The sequence below is a fragment of the Sebastes umbrosus genome, chromosome 19, assembly GCF_015220745.1.
Source record: "Sebastes umbrosus isolate fSebUmb1 chromosome 19, fSebUmb1.pri, whole genome shotgun sequence".
Taxonomy (NCBI): Eukaryota; Metazoa; Chordata; class Actinopteri; order Perciformes; family Sebastidae; genus Sebastes; species Sebastes umbrosus.
In genome coordinates, this window is record NC_051287.1 from 21,841,725 (window position 1) to 21,867,947 (window position 26,223).

Consider the following 26,223-nt stretch of genomic DNA (forward strand, 5'->3'; position numbering starts at 1 on the left):
ACCCATCAGTAGGCCTATATATAACTGTCCAACTTAGCTTCTACTTGACCAACTACAACATTAAAGCACTGCTTGCATGTTATTGCATCAATAAATAATAATGTAACACTTGCAGGCACCATTCTGCATAATGAGTCATGGACGTCAGTGCATCTTAGTTTTTGATATTTTAAGCTCATTCTGTTGCCAATACTTCTGTACTTTACATAAGTAACATTCTGCATGTTTAAAACTTTAAAAAGGATGGTGACCGGAGAAAATTAAGTGTGCCATGATTTAAGGATAAGCTGGTTGCTGTACAGCAAAAACATCTCGTCTGCTATTTCCATCTTGTCCACACGGTGGCGAAAAAGCAGCAGCAAACGGCATACCCCCTCATCATGATCTCAGTCCAGCCAATTAAATAATAAATCATGTTGATGTCTATTTATACACATCACATATATATGTATATTTATATGTATATACACATTATATATATATATATATATATATATATATATATATATATATATATATATATATATATATATATATATATATTCCCTTTTATATACATATATTATATCTTGAATTTCCCTCGGGATCAATAAAGTTACTATCTATCTATCTATCTGTCTATCTATCTACCTATCTATCTATATATATATATACATACATACATACATACATACCAGGACAATAATGGGTGGACAACATCTTGAAAAAGTATTTCTACAACATTAAAATGCTGCTTGATAATAATAATGCAACATTATAATCTATAGTACATTCTGAAAGGGACCAATCTGTCTATATGGAAGTTTCTTGTTGTTGACAGGTCCTATACTCATAATTTAACCTATCTTTTTTTTTATTATCGATTATCTATTCTTTTATCACCACTTGCAGGGCTTTCCCGTTGGATTGCATTGCTTGTACAAAAGGGGGTTCAATGAGTTCATGTTAAAGGAACAGTTCCACATTTTGCGAAGAGTTATGAGTTATGAGATGAGAAGATAATTACCACTTTTGCTGTCTAGTTTCATATTTAGCATAGAGGCATCTAACTCTAGGCAAGAAAGCGAACATTCCCCTAAATGATGGACTATTCTTTTATGGTGTCAACAAATTAATTGCTAACTAATTATCTAGTTACTTGTTATGTCGAAGCAGGTGTTATGTCGAAGTCTGTTCCCCCATCAAATAGTGTTTCCTTCCTGTTATAAATGATGCCTCCCTAGTGTCAGGGTTCACCTATTGACAGGGTTAACGGTATTCAACACAACACCGGTGCTGTGTACATTCTGAAGCGCGCCTCTCCGCCCGCCCTCTCATTGAAGTTTGTCCCTCAGCGCTCTCCGTCCGTCGGTCGTTCAGTGAAAAAAAAAGCGACGCCTGAGAGCGACGCTTGCAGCTGATGTACCGCTGGCTCAAACATGGAGAGCGACACCACTATCCGGAGAATAAAACCCTTCGGGATACAGAGTTACGTAGCGCAAGATAACGACGGTTCCCGGGACCGGTGCGGGGATAACGGCTACAGCGGTGACCCGAAGAGGAAGCCCGAAGTGAGCCTGTATCTGCTGCGGGAAGGGCTGGCAGCTGCCCTGGTCTCTGTGTTTATTTTGGTGCTGTGGGGACTTGTTCATTTCTCCTTACAGCAGCTCGTCATCGGGAAGCCAACAGGAGAGTTCAACGCATTGAGAGCCAGGTGAGTTTTGTACCTGTACTCACTCTCTTTTGTCTTTATATGTGTTGGCTAACGGTAACGAAGCAGCAGAGCAACCAGCTAACCTTTCCTCTAGTTTGGAAACAGACCCGCCTAGAAACCACTACCGGGTGTATCCTCCTCCTCCACCTATTTACCTCCAAGGTAACCTGCAGGACACACAGGTGTTTCAACGGGTTGTTACAGTTAGAAGAGATAAGATCAGGAGACAGGTACAGCAGCCTCTTAAGGACTGGTTTTGACATGATCTAGCCTCAATCAAGTCCCACTCACAATGTTGTTTGGTTACGATTGCCCAGAAGTCTTTATAGATATTTAAATCAATATCCTCCTCACAAACACTAACCATACACTTCCATGCAACAAACACACACACACACACACACACACACACACACACACACTTGTCTTTATTCAAGATTCAAGACTTATTTGTCATTTGCTCCTATAAGTACATTGTAATTCTGAGCAGTTTACCCCGAGTCAGCTTTAAGAAAAGAAAAAAGGTAGAAAAAGGCACAAGGTATTTACAGTACAAAATAAGTAGCACATTCAACTCAACAAAATAAATAAGTAAATTATTAAAATATAAAACGCCCTCAGTGTAATCAATAAATAAACTAAACTACCCTCTGCATAGGAACGATACCCCAGAATAAAAATATACAGTATATATATATATATGTATATGCTCCATGACCATGTTAAAAGAACTTGTAACTCTCAAAAATATTAAAAAAAATAAATAATGAATAGATTTCAGACAATTACACAGTGGAAGGCAGCATATTGCACAGCATTACAGTCCATTCAGTTCAGGTGTACTGCGTGTCAATAATGGTATGGAGGTGAGGTGTGGGGTATTTGTGTTCCTCTTTAACGTCCTTTGACACAAGTCTTATTTTTGATATATTTACTGTATTGTTGTTGTTGTTATTATATATAACTAGTCCTAATTGTTTGTTATCACTATTATGTAGTCATATATATATATATATATATATATATATTTTATATTAATCTTGTCTCTAGGTGGAGGCTTCAGATAAGCCCAGTGTTTTTTTCCCCTCTTCCTGCACTGTTGAAAAAGCTAAAAAAAAGACGTTTGGCAGTTAAGGCAACATATGGCAAGTTTATTTGCACAACACTTTTCATGCTCAAAGGCAGTTCAAAGTGCCTTGCATAATGTATTAACACATTATACAGGAAATGCATTATAAATACAAATTTAAAAGCACAGGGAGTTTCATTTGAGTCATTTGACATGACACAATTTCTGTTTTTCTCTGTTTTACATCATTGCAATGTGAATGTCTTTGGGTTGTGGGCCCTTTAGTGGGAGAAAACAAGCAATTTGAAGATGTCAACTTGGGAACTTTCAATGGGCATTTCTTACTATTTTATGATTGAACAGTAATGGAAGTTATCACTTGTTGAAAGCCACTAAGGATTAGCCGATTAATTTGATTGACAGTACAAAATTGAATGTGACTATTTTTATTTATTGTGTAAGTTTACTTTACAACTTCACAAATGGTGAGGAAAAGGGACACTCATAACCTTTGATAAGCACTTGTCATATCTGACATTTTAAGAGCATGAATATGAACAAAAAACACATTAATAATAAGATGCAGCCTGCATGACTATAGAAAACATTATACCTCCTGCTTGTTCCAAGAAGCTGCAACATTTTCAGATTAAAAAGCTTTATAGTGCAACAGCTTTTATCAGATTCCCAGTCCCTGTGAGAAGGAGAGAGAAGGATTATGGCACTGAATGAATCTGAGGTCCGCAGGGCTGCAGTTGAGCTCTTGAAAGTGCTGGGCGACGGGATTTGCCATCATTTGGCTTGTTGCTCTATAAATGAGTCAGGCATGCTGCATTGAACTGATTAGGGCTCTGAGCTTGTTTGGTCACAATCATGGCTTTCATGAGTCCATGCCCGGCCAATCCACATCTGAATTATGAGCCTCAGCATAAAACGGTGCTTTGGTCGCTGCAAATGGAATGAAAGCAGACATCTTCAATATCATTTGGTACCACTTTGTCACTTCAAGAAAGCTAGATGTAAGGGAGGACTTTGTGACTTTCTCGAGCAAAAGCAAGCTGTATTTGTTCCATGCTTGTAACAGTTGGACTACAATGCATGGCTTCACCCACCCTGGTTAGATGACAGATATTATTTTGTCACCACTGTGAGCATCAGCTAGCACTGCAGCAGAGCTAACATTGGCCTTTCTTAAACAGCTGCAGCAAACACCACCAGCAGGTGCTTCTTTAAAGAAAAGATGGAAAGCATCTGTTTTTTTCTTGCCATATGGGTTGCTTGGCTTCATTTCCTGTTTCCATCTCCTGAGGGAGTCTGTGAAATGACGAGGAAGATCAGGTCAAAATAATATAGAAACATACCGTAACCTGACTGGATCACAGCTAGCCTAACAAAGACAGGTTGCACCCTGTTTCTTTTTTAAAACTGAATGAAAAAGCCAATAATTTTACTACTAGTCCTGTCTTTTGTGTGGTCACTTTGAAAAGATCTTCCCCACCCAGTTCACCATGTGAAGGAGGGATGTTGCCCAATTTCCTTGTATATTCCTCAACCCCGAGACTTTCATTCAGTGTTTATGACGATGCTCCACTGTCTTTAAAATCTTAAACCTTTGGTGTTACTTGTACGACTGTAGGTTATTTTCGTTATTTATCAATCTGCTGATTATTTTTTCAATGAATCAAATAATCGTTAGGTCTATAAAATATCCGAAAAATGCCCATTACAATTAACTAAGGCTGCATCTAACAATTATTTTCATTGTCATTAATCTTTCAATTATTTTCTTGATTAATCAATTAGTTGTTTGGTCTATAAAATGTCAAGAAAATGGTGAAAATGTTTCCCAAAGCCCAAGATGACATCCTCAAATATCTTGTTTTGTCCACAACTCAAAGATATTCAGTTTACTGTCATAGAGGAGTAAAGAAACCAGAAAATATTCACATTTAAGAAGCTGGAATCAGAGAATCTTTTCTTTTTTTCCTTAAAAAAATTCTCAAATAGATTTTTAAAATAGTTGCCGATTAATTCAATAGTTGACAACAAATCGATTAATTGTTGCAGCTCTACAATTTTCCATAACCGGAGTTGATGTATTAAAATATTTCTGACCGTATACAGTGAAATATTTGTTCCTCCATATGCAGTGTATGGGATGCTGTGTTTCTGGAGCCGCCAATAAAACTGTCACATCAAACTGTTTGTTGTAGCATTGCCAAACCTAATATATATTATAATTATAAATTATAAAATCTAATTCAAATCAACAGTATTTGGGCAAAAGGACTCAAACACATATTTTTACAGTCATCAAAGCCAGCTCCCCTTTCATTGTCTGACATATATAAAAATGAGAGGTACATAATTGTTCATCTGAACTGTTAAAAGATTAAAAAAGGTAAGAAATGAGACAGAGTATTAAACAGGCTCACATTTAATAAACTCCAGAGCCTGTAGAGATATCTGAACTTGAGACTGGTTTCACTTCAGCAAATCATTTAAGTGTCAGCAAAACAGAAACGATTGTAGCACTCAAGCATCCACTCTCCTGTATGGTGCATCTGTAATATATTTAGAAGAAACGCACAGACATGCACAAACTGTATGTCTGCAACCATGTCAGCAAGCACACCCAGATCTTCAGGAAACTTATTTAACCTAGTTTAAAAAGAAGGCCATGGACTCTGACACATATATTCATACATACAGTGCATACAATGATTCACTGTCTTTAACAGTAACATTGAACTGCAGGTTCAGGTTGCATGTTGTGATGGAACAAGTAGGCTTGGTATTCGGCCCCTTCACAGTTAAACAGCATCACAATATTCTCTTTCTCTCTTTTCACTCTTCCCTCATGATCTAGACGGCACTTGGAGCAGATCACCAGCGTCGGCCCTCGTCCAGTGGGCAGCCATGAGAATGAAGTCCTGACAGTGGGCTACTTGTTGGAGCAGATTGAGAACATCCGGGTCGAGACCGCGGCGGGCGCCCATCAGATCACGGTAGACGTGCAGCGTCCCACCGGCACTTTCTCCATCGACTTTCTTGGAGGCTTCACCAGCTTCTATGACCGCGTCACCAACATTGCTGTCAGGCTGGAGCCCAAGGGTGGGGCGCAGCATTTCATGCTTGCCAACTGCCACTTTGACACTGTGGCCAACAGTCCAGGTACGACAACCTTACTACTTCTCTTGAAGAGTTCTAGCTGTTATTCTGCTTTTACTGACGGCACATTTTCATTGTCGATTAATTTGTCGATTATGTTCTCGATCAATCGATTAGTTCTTTGGTCTATAAAATGTCAGAAAATAGTGAAAGATGTTAATCAGTGTTTCCCAAAGCCCAAGACGACATCCTCAATGTCTTGTTTTGTCCACAACTCAAAGATATTCAGTTTACTGTCATAGAGGAGTAAAGAAACCAGAAAATATTCACATTTGAAAGAGAATATATATAAGAACAATAAGTCCCATATATTTGATCATATCTATCTTTTTCAACTGATTGCAACTACTCAAATCTGCTATTGCAACCCCTCAAGTGCTATCTTGTGTATCTAAAATTGTGAATCTGTGGTTTCTGAATTTTGGGTTTAATTGCTGTGTCCTGTCCTGTGACTGATTTGAAGAGCAATGGATAGACGATAGATAGATAGATAGATAGATGTACTTTATTAATCCCAAATTGGGAAATGATTGTTTCCCAATTTAACCCTACAGCAGCAGGTTATCCAGACATTGCACAGGAACAATAAATACACAGTAAATACGCATATCAACACTAGAGATAAATATCTATAGAATACACAATATAAAATATATTAGAATACACTATAAATATACCAGACTACTACTAACTAACATACTAAATATAAACATAGAACAACATATTGCATACAGCACCATCGTCGGGTCAAATTTTCAATTTGTCCAATACTTTGGTTTACGACCAAATTCCTGCAAACTAATGACATTCCCAGAAGCCTCAGCTGTACTATAACTAGCAAATGTTAATGCGTGCTAACATGCTAAACTCAGATGGTGAATTTGTTTAACATTATACCTGCAAAATATCAACATGCTAGCATTGTTAGCATGCTGGTGAGCTTTAAGCATCTCTGTGCCACAGTGCAGCCTCACAGAGCTGCTACTTTGGCTGTGGACTCCATGTCAAATCCGGCAGCTCTTTTTCTCACAGCGTGCACAAGCCATTAGCTTTTCCAGCATGCAAGTCCTCAGGTGTTTTATAATGATAATACCCTGGTTTGTGTCCCATCTTGTGCACTGTAGTAATGTGGACCACACTGTGAAATTTAGCCAATCCAGAAAATGTGGATGTTCTGATTGCTCTAAGCAGCAGTCAGGGGGATCCTATCTAGACTGCACAGTATTAACAGTGTTTGTTGATGACAGATAGCACATTTTGGTATGTAGTCATAATTTATCTGTCTTGTGTTGATTCGGGAATTTTCACTCTACACCCTTGAGCCTGTGTGAGAGCCATATTTTCCCACTTAACACACACAAATGTGCACACACACAGCTTCACCAGCAAAAAGGTGTGGCAGCAGCGGTGGACATGACAATGTATGTGTATCTTCCTGGTGTGGACCAGGAAGATACACATACATTGTCATGTCCACCGCTGCTGCCAAGCCTTTGATTTCTTGGAATTATAAACACTTGTTCATGCTAAAAATAATTATGGAAAAAAAGAAAGAGGTAGCACATTTTCTTGCACATATTTTTAATATATGTACAGGCATACATGGTCAACACAGCAAACTAATAATTGAAGTCAAAGGATTACTTTTTTTTTCCAGTTTAAAGCTGTAACACGCACAGGTGAACTCTTCAGGCTTTGATTTGTATTCGCCGTCTTCTGAACTCTCACGGAGCTTTTTGGGGACACGGATTAATGTGTAGCTGACATAAGTGGCAGCGACAGGAGCATGAATGGTACCCAGACAGACAATGAACAACGGGCTCCCACCACTACCCCCATCACATGAACACATTCAACCCAGAAAGCTGGAGCACATGATGTCTCAGTTTGGCTCTCTGATCTTCGAGCATTTTTTTTCTTCGCATTGATTCTCAGTAAATTGTGTTCCTCACCGCTAACCTGTCTAATCTTTCCACATCACATGCCCTGTTCACGTGCTCTTTTCTTTTCTTCTCACTGTTAACCCTTTTCCTTTGTGCTGTCTCCATTATACAAGCAGTGGGGTTTTTACCAGCTCGTCACATTCTTCACATGCTTGCTCTCAGAGCCTACTCCCTTCCTTGGCATGTGTTCGTTTTATTCTGATACATCAGAGTCATCAGCTCTATCACCTTCATGTGTCCTAATCTCAAATTGAGACAGGACAGTTGGGTGATCTGGGTGAACAGTTGCAAGTCTCTGTGGGTAACCAAGCCAACTTCTGTTGCCTGATGCAATGTGAAAGGCAAGTAGGAGCAGGTTTTTACCGGTTTCCTCGTTGTAGGTGCCAGTGATGATGCAGTGAGCTGTGCAGTGATGCTGGAAGTCCTCCATTCTCTGGCCAACCAGTCTAGTCCTTTTCTTCATGGAGTTATCTTCCTCTTTAATGGGGCAGAGGAAAATATCCTTCAGGTAAAATGAAGTGACAAGGATGCATGTTTTACACTTTTGGATGTCAGACCAGCCTGTCTTCACCACTTTGGATTGTCATTTATAACGTCTCCTCTTTTTTTGTTTTTCTTATTTCCTCTGTTGCATTCTGACTTTCTCACCAACTCTTTGTTTTTTACTCCTTCTCTCCATCAGGCCAGTCACGGTTTCATTACTCAGCATCCGTGGGCCAAGCAGGTGCGAGCCTTCATTAACTTGGAGGCTGCAGGTGTTGGGGGCAAGGAAGTTGTTTTCCAGACAGGTACTGTACCAAACAAACTATTTCGGGTTTTGTTTATTAGCAGGTTTTTCCCCAGCATGTTTGTTTTGCAAATGTTTAGCTCACCATCAACATTTCTTTCTCCTGTTATTGGAAAAGCATGCAAATAAATGCAATGTGTTTTTTGCTGTTACAGAGGTGGACTGTCTGAAGTTGTTAAGTCAAGTCAATTTTATTCGTATAGCCCAATATCACAAATCACAAATTTTCCTCAGGGGCTTTTACAATCTGTACAACATACAACACCCTCAGTCCTTTACAGTACGACCCTTGCAGCAGATGAGGAAAAACTTAACCAAAAAAAACCCTTTTAACAGGGGAAGAAATGGAAGAAACCTGAGGAAAAGCAACTGAGCAAGTTGCAGTCCTGAGAATCATTATCTAGTTTTGCATTATATACCTACATAATATGCCCTTGTTCCAACTATTTACCTTCTGGCAGGCTGCCACTTTCCCGTATCTATATGGATTACTAGCAGCCTGATTATGGTTCCTCAGGTGCCCGTAACATTGTATTTATATTTTTGACATTATCTGATGCACATACTCAGCACACCTGAAATGTGTTATAATGCCTACATCACCAAAACCACAAACATCTAGAGGTAAAGACAGCTAGAAACAGGGTTTCATGATATACCTTCTTCTGCAGAATGATTATTCTCTTGAGATAACTGTCAAATATATATAAAATATCCTGTTCCCAAAAAAGGTCCAGAGAACCCGTGGCTGGTCCAGGCCTATGTTCATGCAGCCAAACACCCCTTCGCCTCTGTGGTCGGGCAGGAGGTCTTTCAGAGCGGCATCATCCCCTCCGACACCGACTTCCGCATCTATAGGGACTTTGGTAACATCCCAGGTAATGATCTTCAGAGTACAGTATACAAATTATTAATGAAAGTATGGAGCCCTTCTGTGTCAAAGTCGAAAATAAGATAAGATACACACAGCAAAGGTGCTTTTATTTTGTGTCTTTTTCTCTCTTTTTAAAATCAAAGGCATCGATCTGGCTTTCATTGAGAACGGCTTCATCTATCACACCAAGTACGACACCGCCGACAGGATCCTGACAGACTCGATACAGAGAGCCGGTACGCAGCACACGCACATGTATCAACGTATACCTACATGTACTACAGTTAAATAGCTTATGCTTTTATTTAACATTTATTGCAAATATATTCAGCGCATGTTAGCTGGTAGGTTTGTCTGACTGCCAAGGAGAGAGAGAGCGGTCACTGCAGCAGTAGACTGGTGTGGCAAAAACTGTTTTTTTTGTCACAGAAACAAACACATGCTGTCCTTTTTCATAATGGTCAACACTCTGCTGATCTCATTATTTCCCTGAGCACTAAGAAATGCATACATGCATACATTAGGATTGCACCCACAGACCTTTACTGTTGTCGTGCATCTGTGTTGCTGAATTGTTTTTGCTTTACTTAGCAGAGAATTCAGTCAGTCAGCACTAAAAACCTGAGACAGTTGGCATCTTTCCTCTCTCCCTCAGCAACGGCTGGACAACTCTCCTCTTATTCTGTGTACTGTAACTCATGGTGAAAGGCATGAATTATTAGGGGGAGAAAGTGAGATTTCAGAGGTAGGTAAAAGGTATTTTTAGTCTGTAGAAAAAGAGGCAGAACAGCTTTGTAAGGTGGAGAGTAGATAGAGCACAGGGGCCAGCGGAGGAGGAAGATAAACCAGTAGCTCTGCTGTGCTGATGAACCTCATTCAAATCTCTTTCTTCACAGCTCTCCTTTTCAACAAAGTGGGGGAAAGGTGCAAGCTTAGCATTGCTCTAATATAGATTCACTTTTGTTAAAATGAAACCTGGATCTGTTTGTCATAGTGAAATTCAGAAAGGGAAGTTATGGATAATCACAATGCAGAATGCTGCAGCTAAGCAGTGAACCCAACACAAACAAGTAGATGTTGTACACTCAGTTGTTTACACTTTTAGACCACAGTGAGCCTACCAGGCGGAAGAACAATGGAGCTTTGTCCGTGTGTATGTGTGTGTGTGTGTGTGTGTACCGTTAACTGTGCAGACATGCAGGCAGCAGTACATAGAGCAGCACAGATAAAAGAAAGTTGGCCTTGGGGCAGCAGTAACCCACACAGCGACCTCCTCCTGATCCTTCACGTAGTCGAATTGTTCATCTGCATTCAACATCATGATTGTTGCCTCTACGTGTCCCATATGCTGGTATACAACTGTTGTATAACAACGACAGACCATTTAGGCCATAAATCAGACTTGCCCTCTCGCACACATACACCACTATACTCTTTGACACACTACTGCTTGAGGCATGAATCATATTTGCTCACACAGCATAAACACTCTGTACTAGTCTATATAAGATATACTATTGTGTCTGTGAGTGACACTGTGCATCTTCTCTCACATATCCTGTCATGGGAAATAAAAAGAGTATAGTTGTGTGTTTGAGAGAGCAGTAGTGTATGTGGGAGAGTATGACAGGGAGTATACGAGTATATTGTACATGTAAGAGGGTGTAGAAGTGTGTGTGGGAGAGTATGGTGTTGTATGTGCAAGATCATGAAGCCGTTTGTTAGAGCTAGTATAATTTATAGCCATTCGGAGCTTTGTGGTGCATCGCAGCGTGGCTGGCTGACCAGTTTTTCTGTCTGTCTGTCTCCATCTCCCTCGTTTTAGTGCCCGGTACAGTGCCAAATAGCGATATCCGTCTGATAATAACTAATAATAATTCATGTTGAATATGCATAATGAATGATGTTGTGGGATTATTCCTTATTTCATGGGCTTTTTGGGTATTTATATGTTATTTTTTACATCCTTATGTATAAAAAATAAAAATAAAATAACGAAGCATTTGAATACTGATTTGGAGGTCGAATACCATGGCAACGGTCGAAGCTTCGAACATTAGGGTCAGCGCTACAATATTTGTATACTGTAATTACCAATAAAATAAAATTGAATACAATTTAATTTAAATATAGCTGGTAGAAGGTTTTTACACACAATTATAAAGTCTGTAACATAATATGCCTTCTGTAATGGCAAATACATTTTGAAATGCACATTTTCCATAAGTAAAATTTATATAGATAATGCTCTTGACAGAATATATGGCATGTAATAAATAATAGACAACTACAAACAACATAATAGAGGTCAAGAAGGGACACTGGAAATTGATAATAATGTCAGATTTTATTTTGATCCAGATTATATTATATATAAACATGCTATCGCCCTTTTTAAGATTTTATTTTGTTTTATTACACGGCTTTGTTGAATACTCTATTCTGATTGGTCAATTACGGCGTTCTACGGTCTGTTATTTCTTTATAGCAGACCGTTGCTATGTATAACAGATTGTGCTATGGGCACAGTTCTGATGTCGGACTCTGGCATGCCATTTTTGTGTCAAATTATTGATTTCTTAAGTAAGTAGCCGTGTAATAGGCGGGATAAAGTACAGCTAGCGGGTCATTGTTATGAAATAAACCCCTTCAGGGTGATGCAGCACCCTGACACAAAGCTTATTCCCGCTCTGTTACGTTGTTGTTATTATACTTTGTCTGTACATATGTGTGTAGAGGGTTGTATGTACTCTACCATTTGCTGTAAGACAATAAATACAGTTTAAAAAATTCAAATATCTGGTAATGTAACTGATGATTAGGCTCAATGCTCTATACACAGTAACACAGCTTCATTAACTAGTATCTTGTTTAGTATTTGCTTGATGTTCATGGTCTTACTGCTGCAGAAAATACTGTCTGGGTGGCCGTGCAAGAATGACAAAAGGTCATTACTTTCAGTGTAGCCTGTCCCTGCTGGACAGATACTGAGTCATCAATAAACTACTGCATGTGATGTGTCAGCTCTATAAAGGATGTCATATGACAGTGAGGTTATCACTTTCATATTCAGTCATTTATTAACCACTTCCTTCTTGTGATTGTAGGGGTAGACAGATAAATGATAGGAACCGAAAACCACAAGAGTGTAAACTCAGTATTTGCTCCCTAGTTGGTCCCTTTCCATTAATTCATATTGTCTGCTATCGAGTTCTGGTTTTAAGTCAGGATGATGCAGCTAAATGCAACAGAGCTTTATTGTGTTACATTTCAGCTTTGAACCTCTTGACCCTTGAAACTCACTTCCTGTTTTTCAGGCGACAACATCCTGGCGGTTCTGAGGTACCTGGTAACGTCGGAGAAGTTGGCCGATTCCTCAGAGTATCGCCATGGCAACATGGTATTTTTTGACCTGCTGGGGGTAGTTGTGGTGGCTTACCCAGCTCGTGTTGGCACCATCCTCAACTACATCGTAGCCACAGTCACTTTCTTCTATCTGGCAAAGAAAGCCTCACTGCCAGGCAATGGGGGTAGGTCGCCATTTCCTGTGGTGGATGCACGTTATGTCATTTCCTGTGCTGGATGTGTGTTGCGTGTTTTCCGCTTTGTGGCTTATACAAGTGTTTTTCTTGCAAACTGTAAGATAAGTAGTCCAATCCTAATTTGTGGAACCAAATCCAAATATTTTTTTCTCTAGAAGAGTCGGATGAACTTCTTCTTGATTGTCATCTCCATCTCTCCCAGGTGGCCGATATGTTCGAGAGCTGGCCTGTGCCACAGGTGTAGCGCTCCTGAGCTGGTTCGTCACCCTGCTGTCAGTGCTGATCGTTGCTCTGCTCGTAACTCTGCTGGGCCGCTCCATGTTTTGGTACAACCACTTCTACGCCTCCATCTGCCTGTATGGAGCTGCTGCCACGGGCAAGATGGTCCTCATTCACACGTTAGCCAAGAACTTGTACTACGGAGTAAGTGGAGTTTTTAGTGTACGGCTTCCTTTAAAGGTATAATTCGACATTTTGGGATATAAGTTTATTTGCTTTCTTGTAACAAGCCTGTTGCTTTTTAGGGTTGTAAATCACAAATTTCATCACTATATGATATAATATTGATTCTTTGGACAACGATATGATGGTCTGCGATCGATATGAGACGATATCATATGCCCATTTAATACACAACAGATGCATTTATATGAACTCACAACAAACAACTAAAATATGATTTGACAATTTTATTACTGGGCCCTTCCACACATTTAAATGAAAAACAATCTATTCTTTTTAATAAAAAGAATAAATATAAAGTGGGAATTTCAAAATAAAGGCATATCTTAAAGATGACAATATGTATCGATATTTTCACTTAGCATCGATGATATTGGATCGTTGATCACTGAATCGATATATCGATCCAGATGGATGTATTGTTGTTACAGTCGTATTTGTTTTCCCCTACAAAATCCACCTACCAACACCCCTAAAGGATCTGGTGCTTCCAGTGTTTAAGCTAAGCTAAGCTAACCATCTCCTGGCTTCAGCTTCACATTGAAGGGACAGATGGTATCAATCTTCTCATCTAACTCTTGGCAAGAAAGCAAATAAGCATATTTCCTTTAACTTTAAAGGGTAGACAGTGTGTGTACATGCAGTATTTTAACTATAGGCTACAGTAAATGGTGGAGACTTACCTTGTAGTTTTGCACTATAAAATGAAATTATTTCATTACATGGATCAGGAAAGGTGAAAGGGAGAGGTATTTCATATATTGTGAATTATATGAGGTCACCGTCCACTTAGTAATTTCACACCTGGGTTTCATAGTAGTGTATTTTCTTTATTCTGTTTGAACTACAAGTTGTCACAAAACATCTGCAGGTTGAAGCTCATTTTGTACATTTACATATATTATAATATTTATTTAAATATTTAAAATGATGTCTCTAGCTAACCCTGGCTAGCCTTGTTTGAAACCAAACCACATTATGCATCACTTTAGAAGATCAAGTCACTGCTTTCTAAAATCCAGCTGTACTGCAAGGTTGAATGGAGAACTAATGTGTATAAGCGTAGGTCTAGTCCAAAGGTGAGTGTTGAATGTTTGCTCTGTTGAAGCGGTAAGAATGTCGACCAGCTTGATTTAAATTGATAACTTTAACGAAACGAAACATATTTTTACCTTTTCAGAGTTTCTTCTGAACACATATCAGACTTTCTTTTTAGTTCAATATGATCAACTTGACTCCTTTCCTTTCTCTTTCTTGAATTTTTGTATATTGTTTGAGGGCACTATTTACTTGAGCCTAATGTCTCATGTTGACTCGCTGAGCACACATTTAATGGGGAAGTGCAGAGAGGAGGAAGACGGACAATTCCTCTTCCTCCATGGTGATTATAGAACAGCAGCTCTTTGTGTGTGTGATTTTAAAACTGCAGAGGTGTCAGTCACATGTACACAATCATTCACCAAATAGTACTTACTTGATAAGTCTCGCTGTGTTTTTCCAGCTATCAAATGTTTTTCCAGCGTCTCTGCCTGCTGATAGCAAAGCCCATTCTTGCATTTCCAGAGGCAATGTAGGAGCAGCTAGTTGCAGTTCAACTGATATATTGTATGTCTGACATTTAGTAAATATAAGTGTTTATTTGAGATTAAAACCATTACAGAAAGTGTTTTCATTTTCATCTGGAGCTAACCTCATTATGAACTTCAGCTTTTCATGGCCATTTACCAGAAAGGACACAGACTAACCTTTGTGCCAGACCATATACGGCTTCATCTCCAGTGAAACAAAATCTCTATTGAAAGAGCACATTATATCTGTGGCCTCATTTTAAATGGGATGTTCTTCACAAATGAGTCTAGATACAAGTCCTTAAAGAAGATGAAATGAACAATGCCTGTATGAGAACTCTATTGCTTGGCTATTGATAATTTGGTATTGTGGTTCAGTAGTTTACAACCTTTTTGCCTGATGTACGGTATTTCTTAATCAACACTCGTACTATAGATGATGTAAAAGTGGATATAATTGTGGATGTAATTTTTTTTTCAATAGTTTAGTTTGGTTTAGTTTCAGTTTATTCACACCACAGTTAAGATACAAGTACATAATTATCATAAGACATAATGGAGATATGTGAAATGGTACACCCTGATGAGCTATCTAAAGCTTGAAAATAGGGGCCCAGACACGAGCAGATAGTAAACATACATTTTAAATACTAACACATTGTCTAGATTTGAAAAAATGCATTTATTATACAGTAACATTTACAACCTACGAAACATCCAAGACTAAACCAAAGACACTAAAAAGCTATCTAACCTAACCCCAACTATTAAATGGTCCCAAGCATTTATTCCATCAGTCTAAACATTGATTAAATCAGTAAGGTACAATAAATAGAGACATTTGGCAAGTGTAAATACCAGTACAATTTAAATGGATTACATAGTGGAATAACTTCTTTAGAAGTCCCCAGCCGTTTAGGGTATTCAAGCTTTAACATATTTTTGTAGCAACTGCTACCTTAAATGTTTAGGTCGGTCTATTTCAAGCATTTATCCATTACTTTTAGCAAACTGTTTCAACTATTTATACTATCTATTTCAAGCAGTTATCCATTACTTTTGGCCAACTACTTCAACTATTTATACTTTCTATTTCAAGCATCTATCCATTACTTTTGGCCAACTATTTCAACTATTTATACTTTCTATTTCAAGCATTTATCCATTACTTTTGGCTAACTATTTCAACTTTTCTGCTCATTGCCAACTATTTTTTTTAGCCCTCTGAAATGCATGAAACATTGCTCAGGTATTATTATAGCTGACTCAATATGTGGATGTTTTCTTTATTAAGTCATAAATTTAATTTTATCACATTAGCTACCACAATATTTCCACATACTCCCTGGCAACTGCCAAAGTACCCCTTTGGTACAAGGACCCCTGGTTGAGAGTCACTGTCCTGGTTTAACCACAATGACTTTGAAGCAGGTAACACACAAATCATCACCTCTTTACCTACAAAAGTACACGCAGAGAGTTGAATCAGAAACAGTTATCTCTGTGTGGTTGTAGTCCCACATCAATCAACACCAGAATCTGCTGTACAAACTCTCACTGGGTATTTATCTGTTTGGCAGTGATGCGAGACCATACACTGCTGTACAGATGTGTAATGGGTGTGTGTGTATGCGAGGGGTTTCTGGATGTTCATTTTAATCAAACAATACTGCCTTGTGTACATGTGGGTGTCTCTCAACCATCCTACAGTAATGTGTGGTAAATTAGATCAGTGAGTTCTTCCTGCTGTAGTAGAGGTTCTCCTTTATTAGTTTATAGTTTTAGGATACAACTGTGGCCATTGTGTAAAGTTCCTGTTGTAGGAACTGGGAAGTTTGGTCCTGTTTCGTGTTTTCCGCAGTTCTTTGTAAAAATATGTATGTAATGTTATTTGTAATGGACGTTGAGGGACTGAGGGTACAGTCTTGAAATTAACAACATGGCCAACAGATCTGATGTCCACATATGAGTAGCCTAAAAACAACCTCAACTGCTCTATTTGTTAATCCTTAATTAAAATGATACATTTCAGAGGCTGCTTAAATAATGAGTGAGGAGTATGAGTTGCCACCATACACACACTTCATAGACTAAAACTTTTAGCATTCATTTTAGGCAAAGCAACAATTAGATTGTTCCTCAAATGCACAACAGCTGACTCCCCACCTATCAAAGCAACATACAGCTCCCTCATATCCCTTCTATGCTGACCTGCTGTGTGTGTTTTCTCCATGCAGGGTGTCCGTCTGGTGGAGCTGGGTGATCTCTACTTTGACGTGAGCCTGTTGCTGTGGTGCTGCAGTCTGGTGTGGCTCACCCAGCGGGGCCTGTGTTCAGCCTACGTGCCCATGCTAATGGTGGCCTTCCCCTTGGTCACCAGAGTGCTGCTGGCCAAAGAGTTTAAACATAGAGGTAAACGCTCAACTTTATTTACAATGAATCTTTATTCATTGGCAAATTCATTAAAAAAAAAAAATTTGGACACATTATTTAATTTAAAGTAGAACCGTGTTTAAAGTAAAGAGTCATGTGTTATACTTACACTTGTGGACCCTTTGGTTGATTATTAATAACTGGTATCTGGTATAGCCAAAGCCAAGAGATAAAAGGACTGTTATGTTCTTTTGTTTAATTAACAACGCAACTACTTATGCAACTTTTCGTGTGCACAACCAAGTTCAACGACTGTCTGAAAGTGTGCACCTTGATCCCCATTTGTACGATACCTCGATGGTACTGTTTGATTGAGTTTAAGAGGGATTTTCAGCCAAAAGATTCTTGATGGTCTGATCCTTGGCTGCTTCAGTTTGATCCAACAAATAATACCCTCTCTATCTTTCTGCAGGAGCATCACTGAAGTACAGTGTGCTCTATCTGTTCGGCCTGGCGTTGCCTTACGTCCACTTCATGTTCCTCATCTGGGTGGTGTTTGAGATTTTCACACCCATCATGGGGCGCAGCGGCACCGAGATACCCCCTGAGATTGTGATGGCTACACTGGTCACCCTGGCAACCATTTTCCTCTCCTCCTTTTTTGTGAGTGTTCCCACATTATGTACAACAATGAACAACAAGCCTTTTTTTCTGTCACCTTGAAATCACATTGTGGAGTGCATGCAGGGCAGAATACACAAGATCAAACTGTTCTACTGTATCGGTCAACCTTCTGGCAGTTATGCTTTGTTTGAGCAGTTTATTGACATTCATTGTTTGACTTCAGATAAGCAAACCAACGGCTGTTTTACAGTTGACTGAGTGGCAGTACATATAATTAATAATCTCCCATTTTACCAATAATGTTCTCATGTTTGTTGCAATTTCAGAAAGTCTGCAGTGTAGATTTGTTCCTCCACTCCAGTAACATATTATATTTCTATGTCTGCCTCAGCTGCATTTCATCTACTTGGCACGGAGCACTAAGTGGATCCTGGCTGGTCTAGCCTCAGTCTTCACCGTCACGTTCCTGTTGATGTCCTGTGGCCTCTTCTTTCCTTATTCAGGCAGTCCAGACAGCCCGCGGCCAAAACGAGTCTTCCTGCAGGTTTATAGTCACAACACACACACACACACACACACACACACAGAAGCACAAATATGCGCACAGAAACATATGTATTTATTCTAGTCCTTGCTAAGGAAAGGACATAGAAATCCCTCATATATTCACATTTTTCTCTACACAGGATAGGGGTCATCCATTTAACAAGTAAAAAGTCTTACTCCCCTTTGCCTACTGTGGGATGTTAAAATCATTACCAATTGGACTTCAATACCCTTGTTATTATGAGTCTCCATTGGCCACCATTTCTTTGTATTCATTTAGTTTGTTTTGTGTACACTAAAGTTATTTTACAAACATTATTATTTATTTATATATATTATTTAATTTTATTTAATTTAATTTGATTTAATTCAATTTAATTTAATTTAATGTTTTTCTTTCTTCTTTTTCTTATGTCTTTTTTTCTTTTGTAATCTAATTTCAATGTCTTTTTGTTTTGGAAAATATCAGTAAAAAAAGTAAAAAATAAATAATTTTCCATTCTGGATTTTGAATATATTTTAATAGTTTTATAAAAAATGTTATATTGCAAGTGGGAAAAACGTAAACAACAACAACATTTTTAATGCTGTGCGAACACGGCTCCTGCAGAAGTAGCTTGCATTTTTGGTAAAATTATTTGTTTGGCCTCAACTGACTATCCTGCAGTGCAGCCCTTGATTGCATGATTAAAACCACTTGTTGCAAGCAGGTGAAACACAAATCCCCTATAGAGCATGTTTTTTGTAACTGGGACATTGCACACCATGACATATCCACATGTGTTATCGTGATTGGATAAAAAGGCTCTGATTTAAGAGAGAGAGCTCCATAAAGTAATTCTGGCGAGAGCAGAAATTCACTCTGTAAAACAGCTGTAGAATAAGGCAGGTTGAAGGAAAATGTGTGCTTAAAAGAATTAAATGAAACCTGTTTTATCCACCCTCCTGCAGCATACGACGCGGACCTTCCACAATCTCCAGGGCCAGGTGGAGAGCCAAGACTCCGGTCTGTGGATCAACAGTTTTGACTTCACAGGCGTACAGCACATCACACCCCACATCCCTGAGGTCAACGACAGCGTTCGCACCAGCTGCCGCGAGGACCGGCCCTTCTGTGGTTACCCCTGGTTCCTGCCTGTAAAGTTCCTCAGCAAGTCAGTAACAGCCTCGCAGCCGACAGCATCGTTTCCATGCTCTTTGTTTTCATTCGCATGATGTAATCGTCTTCATGTGTCGACTTTTCATACTTTATATTCTTCCTCAAGTATTTTGGTGTATTTGCAGGAAGAACTGGTACCTTCCTGCTCCAGAAGTGTCTCCCAGCTCTCCTGTGGAGTTCAGCCTGCTGTCCAGAGAGGAGACCAGCTGGGGGACGGTCAAGATGACCTTCAGTGTGAAAGGTCAGGAGCATTTTATGTGGCCAAAGTACTACACTAAATACACAAGGGCTGTGTACAAAATCATTCACTCATTCACTACTTCGTACTCACTATCCAGGGAGTTCTATGTTGAGGATTAAATAGAGGACTATATACTGTAGAGGACTATATTGAGAGCTCATCGGCAAAATGAAAACAAAAAACTTTCCGACACTACTAGGGTCATTTTCTCGGCACCGTTAATTACGTCATTTCTGTCGCGCAATTAAAACGTGCCAGTTCAACGTCTGCTGGTAGACCATCCATAACATATAGGGCTAGTATTTCTATGTGCGATAAATACATATGTAAGCTATTTTGTTGAGTTGTCTCTTAGCGAAATGCTCTGAGTGAATTTAAGTTCTTGGTAAGCAGTGATGCAGCATATACTGTATATCTAGGGCTTTTATTGTGAAAGGTAAGAATTAACGGCAGTTGTAAATGTAGCACTAAGCGTATTTTCCCAAATTAATAAATACAAGGTACTTTCTGGCTGTTTGTGTTGTGATGCTCTGCTCACATTAAATACATTATTTTTGTGCCACAACTCATGGATTTGTCTCAATCACGCTGATCTCTTTCCTCTCGTCTGTTTGACATTTATTTCCTTCAGCGCAGTGCATGATGGTATACTGTATTTTGCATGTTAGTGACCATCGTTGTCCACTACTTTTCACGATGTATTGTGGGATACTTTGAGTCCACTATTTAGGGTATAATGATTTGGACAGCACTACAAAATGGGGAACTTACTATATAGTGAGTAGTGAGTGATTTCAGACACAGCCTAGTTCTTTCTAGGACTTGCAGGCAGAGACAACAGACACTATTAAAAAAAAAAAGAAGAAGATTTGCAACTCAACACCATCAGTCTTGTGACTTCAGTTGGACTTCAGCCACATGACCAGTGCAGAAAAATCTTGGCTGAATATCCGGTGACACATCAATTGGGATGAAGAGTTTACATCAGCACTGAAATTATGTCTGTAGAGACATTTTGAAACATTAAATCATCGATTGAAAGTCCAGCCTTGTTCTTGGAAGCATTAGTTTACAATATAACCTCGAAACAAGGTCCATTTTGTAGCTGTTCTGCATTACATTTCCATAACAACTCCATCTGCTGAGGAAGATCATGTGATATGCTCAAAAGCTCCAGAACAGCTACATTTGTGTGCGATGTTTGCACATATTACACATAGAAGTGTATGATTTTATAAGTATTTTTTATCAGGCCATTTATTATTATAGTGCAACCAGTAATGTGCAACCTTCAGGTTGATCTGGATGTGTATGTGTACATATATGTGCATGTTAACTTGTGTCCTGTCCTGTCCCATGCAGGCCCCAGCCACATGTCCCTGTATCTGATGCCTCACAGAGGAGCCAGCCTCTCCACCTGGTCCTTCGGCGACGGGACGCCTCAGTTTGACCTTAGCGGAGAATATTTTGTCTTCTATTCACACGGCCTTGACGCCCCCACATGGATCTTCTGGTTTGAAATACAGGTACTGTCTGCAGCTTAAGGGCCATTCTGTGCTTAATGTACTTATTAACATTTCATATTGTTGCTCTGTTTTGTATTTATTATGTTTTCGGGTTGTCTGACTGTCCGTACGTGTATCTGCACAGGTCAACGTGACCTGTGACATTTTTAATGACACATACTGTGACATTTTTTATGACATACTGTTATGACCTTATGGGAAAAACAAGGAGTTACATAAAAAAGTTTACCAATCCTTTGAAAAAAGATGGGATTGAAAATAGCTACTGAAGCACTTCAAGTGTAAATAAAGAGTGGCATTTATTAACATAGAAATTATTAATGAAGAAAATACACAGAAGCAAATAAGGCATCAGGGTCTCCAAGGTCAAAACAACAAACAAAGGAACCCACACTAACTAGAAAATGAAGACTCCCATTATTCTACTGAAAACAAAAAGACCATTCTAATCTCCCCACATGGACACAAAACAGGAAAAAAGGAGTAACAAAAGAAATGGCAGAGAACCCCTATGAGGCTTCTTTAACAAAGTCACCACAACTATCAAAAACAAAGTAGCAAGGTTCAACAGAGCTGTGCCAAAATGCTATCACAGATTACTCAGATTACTCAAAATCAGTGGAGAGAACACATACTATACTATGACTTTTAAATGACAATGCTATGTATGACTTTATATGACATTTTTTATGACAGACTATATTATGACATTTTGTATGACATACTGTATTATCATTTCTTTATTGCATAATATACTATGGCATTTTTAATTACATTTTTATAACATACTATACAATTACTTTTATATTAATTTTTTTATGACATACTTTATTAATATTTTTTAATGGCATAATATACTATGACAATTTTAGGACGTACTATATTATGACATTTTTAATGACTTTTTATGACATACTATATTATTTTTTTAATGGCATACTATACTATGACATTATTTGACATTTGTATGACATGTTTTTAAGACCTGCTGTACTATGACATTATTTATGACTTTTTAATGGCATACTATACTATAACTTTTTTAGGACTTTGCTATAGTTTGACCTCATGACATACTATATTATTATTTTTTAAAGGCATAATATACTATGACATTATTTATGACATTTTTATGACATACTATACTATGATTTTTTAAAACGTCACAGTATTGTATGCCATAAAAATTTCATTAAAATGTCATGGTTTTGAAAAAAATATTGGTATGGAAAAACTTTTTGACATTAAATGTTTATTATAACAAATAATACATTTCTCATAACCTGTGTATTTAAATGAATAGATCAACATTTAGGAGCTGCTGGTTGGTGTTTTTTCTGCCAGGCAACAGGTTTTACCTGTTACCAGTCTTTATGCTAAGCTAAGATAACTGTCTCCAAGCTCCAACTTCATATTTAGCATACGGACATGAGAGAGAGATCGATCTTCCCATCTAACTGGAATAAGCTTATTTCCAAATACATCAAACTCTTCTTTTAAGATTGTTTTCCTTGCCCACAATATTATATAAATCATCAGGTACTGCTGCACCTTTGACTTAAATCCTTCCATCTTTTTTTAATGTCATTCTTTTCATTCCTCACATATCTGGATTCCTGCAAAACTTCCCCTCATGGCCTCAGTCAGTGATGTCTGCAGGAGATTAACTCCTGGCAGGGCAGAGTTGGACTGTGTTGCCATCACGTGAAAACCTTTAAACTCTAAATTTTTTTGAATTGCATTAACAATTGCATGGGTTGAGACAAACTCCAAGACCTTTTAAAGACTCTTTTAAAATCCATTGCATAAGCTAAAACACATGCAGCATAATCAAGCTAAAGACAAGGGGATTTTTCTTCGGGCCTAGAAACACTGCTGGTCTGGGATCTGGTCCTTTCACATATTAACCGTCTGTACTGACATTCATGGCGTTCTCTCTTTCTCCCCCCTCTGTCAGCCTCCCAGGGACCCGGACCCATCAGGCCCTGAAGGGATGATCTCCGTTGCCATCTCAACCCACTATTTCTTCGGGCAAGACAGGAGGACTGCTCAACTGGAGGAAATCCTCCGCAGGTTTCCCACATGGGCTTTTCCTTCATCTTGGGTCAGTACCTACGACATGTACCGATACTGAGGATGCCACACATCACAGAGGCCGACGTTGAGGAGAGCTGATGTCTGCAGGGCTCCCCCGAGATAGACAGAAAAGATTTCGCGGGACAATACTGAGGAACCAGCCCTGACGCCTTTTCCCTCTGACACAAACACACACTCCCAACACACACCTCCCGCTCCCTCCCAGCCTGCCTCAGAGACCCCCATCACTGTGTCAGTAGGCTTAGTAGCTAACCAAGCAGGAAGACGCGCCGAGTCACGCCAGAGGTAAGCTGATCGGACAGCTTACAGACTGACTAACTCAACGACCGCCGCACTGGCCACCACAAGCCTTGTGCTCACTCTTGGGTTAGTGAAACAAAGGGGTTACGTTTTTTTTTTCTTTTGTACTCAAATCTGTCGTGCCTTTGCTTTACTCAATCCATCTCACTTCCCTCCTCACTTTCTCTCTTGCTCACTTCCTCCCGTTCTTCCTCTGTCATGCTTCCTGAATGAATAACGTTGCATGACTACTTCCCCTGTTCTCTCTTTAACAGCAAACCACTCGGGCTATTCTCACACGAGATGAGTCTCTGGCTACACCACCACTATCTGCACTGTAGGTGTAGTAACATAATGATGGATCTGTATGGGAGGGGAAACCATTTTTTGTTTGAGCCCTCTTCCCTCTTTAACTGGAAGCTTTGACACTTTGAAAGTTGCTTTTCATCAACACGCACTTGTTTTTATTCTGAGCAAAAAAAAATTGCTCTTTATCATTCCTCAATAACACCACTTATTTATTTTCAATGAGGGATGCCAACAATCTGCTTTAACTGTCAGAGAATCTGGCACGCAGAGGCACAAAACTGTGCCTGTTCAATGAAAACAGCTGGCTAAAATCAAAATGTCAATGTGTCCTTTTTTAAAAGGAGTGGCTTTCCTGAAGATTTTGTGCAGAGGGCAATATTGAGGTCTTAAAGTTTTCCGCCTGATGTGTTCAAGTAAACGTGTATTGATTTTGGGCAGAACTTGCAGGGAAAACAAGGACTTGTTGCCGTCTTAATGTCCCGTGATTTAAAATGATTCCCCAAGCCCCGAGGGTGACCGGATGGAAAACCAGCAATGCAACTCCACAATCATTAACAGCATCAGTTGTCAGTCAGCTTGGTGGAAATGTTGGTTATTACATTTGCAGTCACTGTAACAGTTCTGCCTTATGCTACGAGCCGTCTCCAGCAGCACCAATGAATATCTATTCCATAATCTAAACGATTAATCGAAAAAATAATCAGAAGATGAATTGATACCGGTTAGTTATGGCCGTAAAGGAGAGTCATCCAGTCATATAACCGTATATCTTGGCTGCTGATGAAGATACGTTAATCAGACCTTGATTTATTTTCAGTTAGTTGTACCGCTAAAATGGCATCAAAACTAAATTGTGTAACTTCATTCGAAACCAGTTAAAAGCCACGTACATGAACATTTTCAGAAATACTCAATATAGATTTTATATTTATCCAAGTAAAAAGAAAATGGTTGAGGCTTTATTTTATAGGTCTGTAATTTCTGAATCATTTTCAAGAAGTTTCCTGGAAAGAACAACACAGTTTGGTACTAATCATATAGAACATGAGGACCATGTTCAGATACTTCCAATTAGTTCATTATCAGCTGATTGTGCAAAAAACGTTCCAGGCAAGCATACAAATCAACATATATGGAGAATAACGTTTACAATAATAAATTAAAGAATATTTTACTGAGCTTTTCTTTAAAGTAAATTCATATTTTCCCTATAATCAGCCGTTTTCACATCAGACATTTTGACTTGTCATAGTAGGAAAAGGAAAGGTGTAACTAATAACACTAACAATGGCTCTGTTGTGTTCAAAGTGAGAGAGAGAGAGAGAGAGAGAGAGAGAGAGAGAGAGAGAGAGAGAGAGAGAGAGAGAGAGAGAGAGAGAGAGAGAGAGAGAGAGAGAGAGAGAGAGAGAGAGAGAGAGAGAGAGAGAGAGAGAGAGAGAGAGAGAGAGAGAGAGAGAGAGAGAGAGAGAGAGAGAGAGAGAGAGAGAGCCATTATGCACAATACCAGGGTCCTGAAATCATTTCATTATCTGCTTTTCCTACTACGACATGTCAAAGTGTCCGGTGTGAAGAAAAGGCCTATTGGTACCACATTGCGCCGTTATTTCCAGGAAATGTCCTAAGAGGTTATTAGGAAATAACAGACTTGCGAAATAAAGTGTTACCTAAAGCAGTTATATACAGATAGAAATTCTATTACCTTACATAATCTCTGCTGTAGATGGACGTTAAAGCATCAAGAATGAACCGTAAGAAAGTAATTCTATCTGGAAGTACTGCTGATGCTCATGGACGCTTTTCAGCTGAGAAACATCCGGCCGATTATCAACCCAGTGAGGAGTTGCACTCTGCTAAACTGTTCATTCACTGTCATTTCGCTCTCCACCAAGTTATGCTGCTGAAACGGGTCAGTTTAAATATACATTGGTGATGCTGCGGACAGCTCATACAGGTAACTGTT

At 39.0% G+C, this 26,223-nt stretch overlaps 1 protein-coding gene and 1 long non-coding RNA gene across 3 annotated transcripts; one reads left to right on the forward strand and one right to left on the reverse strand.

The window, feature by feature from the left end:
- The first annotated feature begins 842 nt into the window (after nucleotides 1–842).
- LOC119478457 (endoplasmic reticulum metallopeptidase 1) lies at nucleotides 843–25,430 on the forward strand. 2 transcript variants are annotated; one of them, XM_037753212.1, is made up of 15 exons: nucleotides 843–1,693; nucleotides 5,632–5,936; nucleotides 8,257–8,384; nucleotides 8,559–8,664; nucleotides 9,395–9,541; nucleotides 9,681–9,773; nucleotides 12,855–13,067; nucleotides 13,282–13,502; nucleotides 17,347–17,521; nucleotides 17,955–18,151; nucleotides 18,498–18,650; nucleotides 19,604–19,806; nucleotides 19,937–20,052; nucleotides 21,415–21,578; nucleotides 23,536–25,430. In XM_037753212.1, exons 1-15 carry the CDS (start codon nucleotides 1,419–1,421, stop codon nucleotides 23,710–23,712), a joined length of 2,673 nt encoding a protein of 890 aa, XP_037609140.1. In that variant the 5' UTR covers nucleotides 843–1,418; the 3' UTR covers nucleotides 23,713–25,430. The 2 variants fall into 2 exon arrangements, with proteins under 2 accessions (XP_037609140.1, XP_037609141.1); XM_037753213.1 differs by having other exon boundaries at nucleotides 853–1,693; nucleotides 17,955–18,145.
- On the reverse strand, nucleotides 18,264–19,718 carry LOC119478459. The gene is made up of 2 exons (XR_005204451.1): nucleotides 19,581–19,718; nucleotides 18,264–18,644 (listed from the first exon to the last, which is right to left on the reverse strand). It is a non-coding gene; the product is annotated as an uncharacterized LOC119478459 (long non-coding RNA).
- Nucleotides 25,431–26,223: the final 793 nt, after the last annotated feature.